Here is a 10,452-nt window from a genome sequence, read left to right as displayed (position 1 = left end):
ACAGAGTAAGTGACATGGATAATCGGGATGAAGATTGAGAGCACGCAAATTCACTTTTAAGAGACGTTTACGATGTGGTCGCCGTCCTCGGATCTTAAGGTCCATAATATTAACGAGAGATGCGTGGTCGAGGGTTCATTTTCCTCCTTCCCATCACCCCTCGCGTTCCGTCCTCTGCGTGCGATCCAAATAGAAAGGAGTCAGGTTAGATAGGATGAAACATGAGCCACAGAGATACACTGGAAGCCATAGTGAAACAATGTGATACGAACATATTACAGATAAGACAAAGCGCATTACACAAGTAGCGAGGAGACCCAGTGGAAAAGAGAGTGCAAATGCAATGATACATCAATTTAATCTAACGAACAACATGAGCCACTTAGGCAGGGGTTTAACGGACCTTGACAAAGTTTACTTGCATTTCTTCTCCTGAGTAAGGCGATGATTTATAAACCACTTTACACTGCAGGAATTCCATAATCAAAATAACTTCAATAAATCTCGCTGGCAAAATTTTGAAAAGTAAGCAGTGCCACGGGAAAGAAATAACAGCGAGGCTTCATGTACATGCCCGCACAAAAGGTTTCAACCCACAGGCTCAAAGTTTGTCCGCATATTTCAGTCTGGAATTGAGGGGGTGAAGGGGAATACTGTGTACCTTTTTTGGTTCTCGTACATATCCTGGTGCTTTAGCATCTAATCTCAACAATGAATTAGACGGCATCTGTGCCAACAGAAATGCTTCTAACGCCCTGCACATGAATCGGAATCTGAAACGATACGTAAAAGAAATGGTAAAACCATACTTTTTAGCCACCTTTCATTACATATCATTGCGCCAGCCTGTTTCCACAATGCTGACTGTAGCATTTTATGACGCATGCCATTTATGACCGAGCCCGCAGTGAGTCTATCTGAGGCTAAACAGTTGAGCGTCAGAGTCCTTGTCGGGAGATCATGCGTTCGAATCCGTCGGAGACAGATGTTTTCTACACTGAGGTCAAAAGTGAAAGTGTAGCGTTCGAAATTTCTCTTCTTGGTTGCGATCAAGTTAATTTCTGGCAAGTGATATGCTACCCACTATTAGCAATTTATGAAAGAGTAAAAGGCTTGGAGTGTTCGTAAGAAAATCCTTTTATTAAACAAATGAAATATAACAACTCACTTAACGCTGAGCTGAGACTTCTTTCCAAAGCCAATGGCCCCTAGCAAACCAGATGAAGCTTTATCCTCTCCTAAGGTATGAAGAGTTGATGCAAGGAAGGACAGTTGTTTAGTGAGATTATTCAAAGGTCCAGTAGCGAAATAAACTTGTCTGATGGACAGCTGAAGAATCTTGTGCCACAGTAAAGCAAGCTTGGTTTCAAATTCGCGTCTGAAAAATTAATGGTGATAAACGTGATGCAAGAATAAATTCATCTTGATAGGGAAATGAATTTATCTATATTGACACCTGAGGCAATCCCTAAGTAAAAGTGATGCAATGGAGTCTACTACCACCGCCACCACTTTCAAACCCCGAAATAATTTGTACAAAATAGTTATAACTGAGCCACAAGTAAAATTCAACGACAAACTGAACGTGTTCGATAATTATTGTGTCCTTTCTAGTCACCATGCTTCTATGTCATTCTTGAAATCTAAGGCGCAGGTATCAGTTTTCTTGGGGGAACGGGGTGTTTGGGCTCCGTGTATCGGCTACCATGATGACTTCAAAACCTACTCTCCCGAGGCTTCCTCCTTTTTCAAAATCAAAGATGGCGGCAGCATGCGATGAAAGCTTCACTTGCGGAACCTACCTGACTTTAATGTGCGTACACCATGTGACTATATCAGTTAACACAGACATCTCTTGGACGGGGCTCTGACAAGTGGATAATCTGAGCAGGATGTTTGTGTACAGAGTAAGCAACGCACCCTGTCCTACACATTCTAAAAATATATAAAACAATTTTCTGTGTTAACCAGTAAAGTGTTATTCAACGTGACGGGCTTAAAGCAAACAAGAGATTTAACCCTTTTTACCCCTAGACCAAGTTAAGGCGAAATCATTTCTCACTCTCACTTTTACACATGTGGATAAAATCCTAAGGTGTTAACATTCAAATGAAACTTCTTAGGGGGAACTCTTGCATAGTACTACAGTACAATGCCACTAACTTGAAGCAATTTACATTTCCCTTCAGATCGTTTTCTATATAATTTGACCCTCGATAACTCGAACTCCCGATAAATCGGACTTTTTTCTGTTTCCCTTAAAGGTTCGAATTATCGGGAGCCGACTGTATTTACGTTTCAGGATTCTACAATAAGATATTTGAAGATTGATAGGCCATTTTAAGAGGTGAAAGTTTGAACGGCCGATACTTAGCTGTCCTCACGAGTCTGTTTCTGTTTGTAACCGCATACAAACTTAAGTGCTCAAAGCTCTCCACAAGAGATCGATATTTCTCGGCGTATCAACTAATCCACTCTGGCGGCTGTTTACGAAAATGTCCATTTACGATCATTTAAGTGAGGATTGAGAACGACAAGGCCTTTGGTTTGTACGCGCTGACCAACCAAGATCGACCCCGATGGACATAACCGTCGGTAATCTTTCTTTAATTTTGCACAACACGTTTGTTCTTCCGCCTATTGGTGTCACCCAATTTACTTTTCGGCTCGAAAAGAAACAAAAGAAACAAATCAAAAGACGGAAATAGCACCAACCGTTGACAAATTCATCTTGCGCTAGTTCCGGGACAGCTACACTTGGGACTATGTGGCCCCAGCCCCCGTCCGCATTCGCTCCAGAATCAATAGAATTTGAGGAAGAGTGCTTTCTAAAATACGACCCAATTCCAGTCTCTACAACAGCAACCATAAACTGGATGCTAGCCAGGGTCCTACAGGCTGCTGGGATGGAAGCTAAAACTAGCATTGTACAGGTGGATTCCCGGATGAACTGTAATATGAAGTCTAAAGTGACTTTCAGTACATCCCCCATAGGGGAGCAGATGTTTAAAAGGTTGAGTTCCTCACACATCATCAGGCAGACTTCCGAGGCGGTGCTTGCTGGATCAACACCTGAAAGAGCGGAACATTGATATTTAAGATTCGTAAAATAAAATGTAAAGAAAAAAATTCTTATAAGAAAAAGGGAGATTAATTAGGCAAGATAAACGAAAAAGGGTAAGATTAAGTATACATGCTTTACAAGCATGAGATAGTAAAAGAAAGTCAGTTGTTGTAGAATGGTGAGCTATTAAGAGTTCAAGTTAACCGTACGAGATTATCTCGGAAGTTGTCCAGTTTTACCCCGACATGCTCTTAACATCAGGTTCTTATAGCAATGAACTATTCTATCTGAGGACCTGAGGAGATATCATTTGATGCCTTTTTAAGGCCAAGGACAAAAAAAAAACTTTATGTCACTAACCTGACCCGGCAACAGACTCAGTATCTTTGAGAACAAACAGAATTACTGGACCAAAAGACTTTGCTTTGAGCTTCGTGTCTGTGGAACACCGGCTTAACAGGTTCGCAACACAGCGGACGTATGACGCCCGTTTCACTGCAGTATCCTGCAAGAAACATTTGTACAGGTTCGTGTTAATGCTAAGATTAATAGAAGCAGACTTGGACTACCAGTCAATGTGCCACTTGTTCCTATGAAGCTTTCCGAAGATCATCCGAATCATCTTGAAAATACCCTCAAGGCTTCCAAGGAATTCCGAAGTTGACACGAAGACTGGACGACTAGATAAGACTATCGCTCCATACTCTTCCCGTCCCCGTGCCCCTAGCCCTGCATTTGTAATACCTTGCAAATTGTTAATCACCGCACCACATATTTTCGTGCTCTGTTTTGCGAAAGAAATATTATTATTTGCAAATATGTGTAGGAACTTACAGGCCGTGTAGGCTGCATTGAACCATCTTCCGAGACCACGATCCCCGCAGCAGCTCTGATTAATCTGAAATAAAACGACTTGATCAGATGTGACGTAAGAGGATGATGTCATTGAAAGAATGGATTGGACCAAACTATAAGACACATTACCCTTAATAATCAGCGACTAAATCAACTGTCTTTCTCTGTGTTATCGACAGTGCGTCGATAGCAAGTAGAACACATATAAGATTTATTTCGACTGTACCTGTGATACCTACCTTAAGGCATACCAAATGGAGGAGTTTTCTTGAAGCACTAACTCTGCATTACCGTGAGAAACTTGCCACGAAACGACTTCTTCGAAAGACCTGTAAAATATTAGAAACGTTGAAAATATAGTCACCGTTCCCTGCATGCTTAACTCCGGCAAAACAAGCTGGAAAACCACGCAAATAGCGTTCTTAGAAAAGACTATTCACAGATAAGCGGTATCATAATGCGAAGGGAATTGTTTCGGTTCTCATATAAAATTTTCCCTTGTTTAATCATTGTTTAATTACATCATAAAAATAAAGTCGGTGTGTGGTTGTTAGAGCAGTCTGTATGAAACTTTGTCGCGTACAAACCTTCCATCCAAGTAGTGCCAAGGAAATTTCAGTGCAGACTCCAGTAAATTCAGCATTCCCTACACGAAAAAACGAAAATGAACATAATAACTCTAGTGTCAAATTACTTTTCATAGTCTAGAAGAAAATGCGCTATAAAGAATCCAGACAATTTTCAAGGATGGAATGAGCAAGTTGGACACGCTTATAATCATTTGATGAACGAACTGTCTCCCAGCTGACACGCCTTCGAACAAACCGTGCTTTAAACCACGGCAGTCGAAAGTTTTGATATTACTGCCATATTTGCCATGACCTATATAACCCAGTGAGTTAGTGTACCAGGAAGGTAAAACAGGACAATCTTCACTTTCCTAGTATCTATAAAGATTTAAATTGTCCCTGCATTTTCCTATTGCTATGCTACTAGCAACGCTCAACTCTTTTTCAAGAACAAAGTCTCATTTTACAGTAAGTTCGACAAAATTTGGTAAAACAACGCGACGAAACGCATCAAACTAAAACAATAACAACGAAGGCCTCTGCTTTGAAATACTCACCTTTGCGGTCACTGTGTCGTTCACTATGTCATTCTCGTTGGCGAAGATTACAAGCAGATGAAACAGGGATGAGTGAAGGCGCACTACAGCTTCTGAAGTCTGGCCCTCGCTGATAAACCAAATGAAAAAATAAACAATCAAATCCGTTACCTCTGCGGTCTTTCAGTTACACCATGTCTCTTTCTTTCCACTCACTACCTCCCACTAACTAACCTTTTGTACAATATCTGCCCTAAAATGACATCGACATATCCCTCCCATCCCACAAGAGAATGCGAACGTAAAATGATAAAGGCGAAATCGTACTACGTTGGAAAAAATACCAAACTTCTTAGGGCGCGGTCGTCACATTCACCCGCCCTTAAGCTTTTTCTTTCCTTCCTCGCATCAGCTCACCATGATATTTAGCTAAGCCGAAGACACCCAGACGAGAAAAATACGAGAATTACAAATAACGACAATATTTATCAGTTAGATTGAATCTACACTGCGATCAGGCAGCTAGAGTAGACATAAAGGTCGTTTGCGCGAGCGCAACCACCAGAAGCTCCAGCGATACCAGTAAGTAACATTGATACTACATTATCTATCTCTTACCAGTAGGCAGATATGATCTTACTCCAGTCCATAAGAGGGAACACGATACCAAGAAAGGCAAAACTTTTCTTGCACACGCCATACAACTAACGGAAAAAGAAAGAAAAGTTGACCACAGCGACAAAGAAAATGTCTGATAAAAGAACGGGAGACTGAGGAAATGCGTGACAAACGCGACCTTAAAACGAACCTGTTGCATGAGCTGTAAGTTGTGCAGCGTGGGGAGAAAACTTTGCCAGGGAAGAAGAAAAAACTTGGAGTTGTACACTCGTAGAACATAATCAGGAATTCCCGGTTTGGATAGGGACGTTACAAAGAAACTCCAAAACATGTTCATCATCGACGTACTGCTGTAAGGGGCTGAGTACAATACAAAATTAAAAGCAAAATTAAAAAAATTAGGGATGTTATTCAGAGCTATCTGCTTAAAGTACTATTTATAGATTTTCCTTAACTCGCGTTCACTGAAGCAGACCTCATTTTTATCAAGGTAGACATCTGTTTTAGCGAATTTAAAGCTAATTTAAGAAAAGTTCGGTTTCGAACACCTGTTCTCCATTTCACCTTTCACTGGCGTGGAGAAAGATCTTACATTTCAAACCATCTGTGTCATTATTAACGCTAACATGTTCGATTAAAATTGTAAGGCGACTCCAAAGATTTCTCAGTTAACCCATTAAACCCCAGAAGTGACCAATCATATCAAATGTCTCCACACTATATCAGGACATAACCAGAAAAAAGTCGTAAAACAGCTAACACACCTTAACTGTTTTTCTCTTTCAACAACTTTTTCCAACATACACTTTACGAAAATTACAGAGGCCAGTTAGAAGAATTTGTGTATTGATATTGGGGGTTTAAAGGATTAAAATACAGAGATTTTCTAAATTCCAAAATGAGTTAAATACACGACTCTTATGTCAATATTCTGACGACTGCTGGCTACTAGCATTGTTTTCCTCCCCACCCACAAACTCGTACCATTTAAATGAGTTTGCAGGCAGCCCAATGTATCAGTGAACAGGGTAACCATGTCTGAAGCCTGAGGTACTTCACTTTCATTCCAAGGAGCTACCGGACCATTTCTGCAAAACAGGAAAGACAGGTTCGGCAAGTTGCTTCAAAACGTTGGGGCCGAAAGTAGTCAATAAGTTATTAGTAGTCCATTATTTTCTTCAGGGATAAGAATGAGCGAAATACCCTAAAATTCCGAAAATAAGCCCGGGGCTTATATTTTACAAAGCCTCTTTATGAGAGTCTTATTTTTGGAGGGGCTTGAATTTGAGGGGCTTATCTATGGAGGGAAATTTGCGTTTCAAAATCGATTAGGCTAACCTTATAGTTGGAAGGAAATTTACCGTTGATGCTTTGTTTTACTTTATATTTAAAGGCAATTTCGAAATACAAGCCCTCCCGAGGAGGTTAAATTTGGAGGGGCGATTTAACGAAGGGTTTTTTGCGTTACGAGTTTGGTGGGGCTTATATTACATGGAGGGGCTTATTTTCGGAATTTTACGGTACGTAAACGCGGCACCTTCCGCGCGGATGGAGATTAGAGCGCGCGCTCGCGTGTTTCATTCTCTCTACTATCGACGAGGAAAATGAAGACCACTCGTAGTCTAGGGCCGAGGGCACCACATAAAGTTATCATACATGCGCTTGATTAACTGCAACATGCAAAAAAGGACATGAAGAATATAACTGAAGGCTTTAATGTTCACGGTGATTACTTAATGAAGCAATCCAGAAACTACTGTAACAAGTGTAAGTGAACTGAATCTTACCCTGGAATAGGAGAGTCTTGTGAACAAATCCACGGTTCAAACACGCGACAGATCAACGTCCAAAGCTCAGTCAACACTATAATAAACACACCAAAGAAATGGTTAGAAAACCACAATGCAGATACAGAACGTTGTCGCATAAAAATCAGCGCCATGTCTGTTGTGAACAGCCACTCCAAAGATTAGCTAAACAAGATGCACGTAAAATATCTTTAGAGGCCCCACTACTGAGACAGCGGATAATTACAAATAGGAGCCCCACCTGCGTCTAATCCTTGGCCCCTGTTTGCATAGACCACAGCAGCTCTTCTAACTACAATTTGTTGGCACATGAAACCGAGCACAAAAGAAAGCTGTTTTATGTACGGCCTCCACATGGTGTAGAGGCCACCGGTCACATGTCCTCCCAGTTCAGCCCGCTGACCGCTAAAGTACTTTGTCAGCCAGTCCAGGGTTTCCAACACCTGTTGAAGTTAACCAAAGAATTCCACGTTTGAGAACACTTTGCATCAATATAAATATTGATTATATATAAAAACTTGGATTCGCACTGCGTTTTTTAAGCACTTTAGGAGCGACAGAACTAAACTTGACACAATCCACACCTTTTAAGCAGCAGGGTACACCAGTTAAGCCTCCTTTTTGAGGCGAAATCACAGGAAATAGAACTTGCATAATTACGTTAGGGCTTAGTGAATCTGAGTCTATGACGTCATCGGTGCTAATGTATTCCCTCCTTATTAAAGAGATCCCCTGAGAAACGAGGCCTAACTGGTTTACCATCCCTGTACTACTAATACCTGCTCATCGCCTAACAACTCTTTGGATGAGCCTTGTACTTCTTTCTCAGTCGAAGGAACACAACCAATGCAAGACATAAACGTGTTCCATACTTCAAGACAGAGCGTCCGCTTACTTGAACCTGACACAGGAGAGAAATAGGACCGTACATAAAGAGTTTCTACAATTGAATATATTTTGCCAGCTGTAAAGGATTACAGAGGGAAGCCAAGCGTACCTTCACAGAGAAGTCTCAGGGCATCGCTGTATTGCTCGGGGAAGTTGTACATCAGCATTTTTGACAAGTGTTGTAAATAAACCTACATGTTAAAACAGATTAGTCAGTAAGTTTATGGTATCCGTCAGTTGCCGTGAAATACAATGATGATAACTCATTACGATAGCTATCACGTCTAATGGTTTGAAATTAGACAGAAAACAATCTACAGGGGAAACTCGATGTAACGGACAGAATATGTTGTAGTTAATCGGCCCTTGAAAGCACAGTGGTCTAACTCACTTCCAGAATGGTTCTCTTGTCATCAGAAGGCTCAAAACCCACATTGTTAAGTGCGTCAAACACAACAGAGGTTAATGAGGATCGCTCGGTGAGATCACTCTTTGGTGAAGATAGCCACTTGGGCAGGTCAAACTACACAACGAGAAAAACAAGTTAGTAAAAGTATCTACTATTCAAAATGGAATCATATTCTGGAGAGAACGTGTTACGATTGTCTTGTAAGAGGTCACAGAAGTCCACAACTATACGGACTTTGACGAGACGGGCACAACTAAGCTACGTACAAACGTGGACTGTTTGAGCCTGAGAAACTGCTGTTGCTGGCAAGCGATAGAGAGACAGCACACTATCTTATATATAGAGGGGGAAAAAATTCAGAATTTTACCGACGTCTTAGGCAGTTCTTACTCTTAACGGAGGCAGTACCTACGCGCAGCGCAGGTTCCTGACAAGAGAACAGTTTTGCCTGATTAAAAATCTTAAGTTGAATACGGAATTCATTTTACATTGAAGCAGCTAGATCAAGGCTACTAGTTAAGACAAATAACATTAACCTTGGTGAGCAGCGAGAAAACAAGATCTCCATCAGTGGCTTCCAGTACCCTGCGATACATGGCAACAAACGAATCAGGATTGTCATTGGGACTAAAGAACGGAACTGACAACATTGACACCCAAGAATGCTCCAAGATGGCGGATAACAGCTGCTCTGTCTGGCTAGGGTTGTTCATTATAAACGTCTAAAAATGAAAAAAACAAACAAACAAACAAACACGTCAGAAAATTGTACAACCTCGAAAGGCGGACACTATTCTAAGTTAGTTAAAGACACGTAGTGAAAAACAACACGCTAAGAGGATTGTGGCGAGAAATACCCTCACTTGGATTTTGCCCTTGAAGTTGGGATTAGATGCCTAGCGTTGCGAGACGAGACAAAGAAAGGCTGCGTGAACTATTCTCAGTTATAACGATCAACTCGCCATTTTCAATGAAGACAAGTTAAAGATTTGCTTTACTTCTTTCGAAATATTAACTATGATAAAACACTGTTGTTCGTGTTTTAAACATTACTCATAAAACACTACTGTTCGTGTTTCAATCATTACTTAATTGACACTTGCTATTAAAGCTTGTTTTTGATGTTCTCCGTTGGTATCCCTTAGTTAAAAAAAGAAAAGAAATGGGAAGACAATATAGCATTTTGACAATAGAACACATCAGCATCACAAGAAGGGATCTTGTCTTATTTCCCTCATCCTACTCTCTTAAGGCCTGTTTTCACTAGAGAAGGAGTTGTAGTCGGAGTCGTAATCAGAAGCCTAGAGCTTATGATCTAGTGAAAACAGCTTTCCGATTCTGCTTATGACTCCGTCGCTTACGTTCCGCTTATGACCTAGTGAAAACAAGATTGTCGGAGTCAGAAGTAGAAGCGGAAGAACTAAACCAATCACAAAGGGTGGCTAGGAACATGCATTGTGATTGGTTTATCCTTCCGCTTCTGCTTCCGACTCCGACAATCTGGTTTTCACTAGATTATAAGCGGGGCGTAAGCGACGGAGTCGTAAGCGGAGTCGGAAGAAATGGAAACGTTTTGATTCTTCTGACTCCGATTCCGTCGCGCTTATGACTCCGCTTACGACTCCGATTTTTGATTTTCACTAGGTCATAAGCGCTCTAACGACTCCGCTTACGACTCCAACTCCGACTCCGACTCCGTCGCTGG

General features: G+C 41.1%; 1 protein-coding gene across 1 annotated transcript in view; it reads right to left on the bottom strand.

Annotated features, from left to right (window-relative positions):
- Positions 1 to 10,452, bottom strand: part of LOC140935100 (ectopic P granules protein 5 homolog) — a 41,208-nt gene that overhangs the window by 2,006 nt on the left and 28,750 nt on the right. Inside the window, exons 37-54 of the mRNA XM_073384635.1 lie at positions 9,284 to 9,469; positions 8,730 to 8,861; positions 8,448 to 8,529; positions 8,230 to 8,351; positions 7,692 to 7,893; positions 7,430 to 7,505; positions 6,627 to 6,730; positions 5,833 to 6,002; positions 5,643 to 5,728; positions 5,046 to 5,154; positions 4,507 to 4,565; positions 4,159 to 4,248; positions 3,899 to 3,962; positions 3,425 to 3,569; positions 2,716 to 3,072; positions 1,803 to 1,935; positions 1,169 to 1,378; positions 662 to 773 (exon numbers count right to left, since the gene is read on the bottom strand). Coding sequence (XP_073240736.1) covers positions 662 to 773; positions 1,169 to 1,378; positions 1,803 to 1,935; positions 2,716 to 3,072; positions 3,425 to 3,569; positions 3,899 to 3,962; positions 4,159 to 4,248; positions 4,507 to 4,565; positions 5,046 to 5,154; positions 5,643 to 5,728; positions 5,833 to 6,002; positions 6,627 to 6,730; positions 7,430 to 7,505; positions 7,692 to 7,893; positions 8,230 to 8,351; positions 8,448 to 8,529; positions 8,730 to 8,861; positions 9,284 to 9,469 — 2,439 coding nt within the window. The remainder of the gene's footprint in view (positions 1 to 661; positions 774 to 1,168; positions 1,379 to 1,802; positions 1,936 to 2,715; positions 3,073 to 3,424; positions 3,570 to 3,898; positions 3,963 to 4,158; positions 4,249 to 4,506; positions 4,566 to 5,045; positions 5,155 to 5,642; positions 5,729 to 5,832; positions 6,003 to 6,626; positions 6,731 to 7,429; positions 7,506 to 7,691; positions 7,894 to 8,229; positions 8,352 to 8,447; positions 8,530 to 8,729; positions 8,862 to 9,283; positions 9,470 to 10,452) is intronic.

Source organism: Porites lutea, chromosome 4 (genome assembly GCF_958299795.1).
Source record: "Porites lutea chromosome 4, jaPorLute2.1, whole genome shotgun sequence".
Taxonomy (NCBI): domain Eukaryota; kingdom Metazoa; phylum Cnidaria; class Anthozoa; order Scleractinia; family Poritidae; genus Porites; species Porites lutea.
This window is presented reverse-complemented; position numbering and strand designations above follow the sequence as displayed.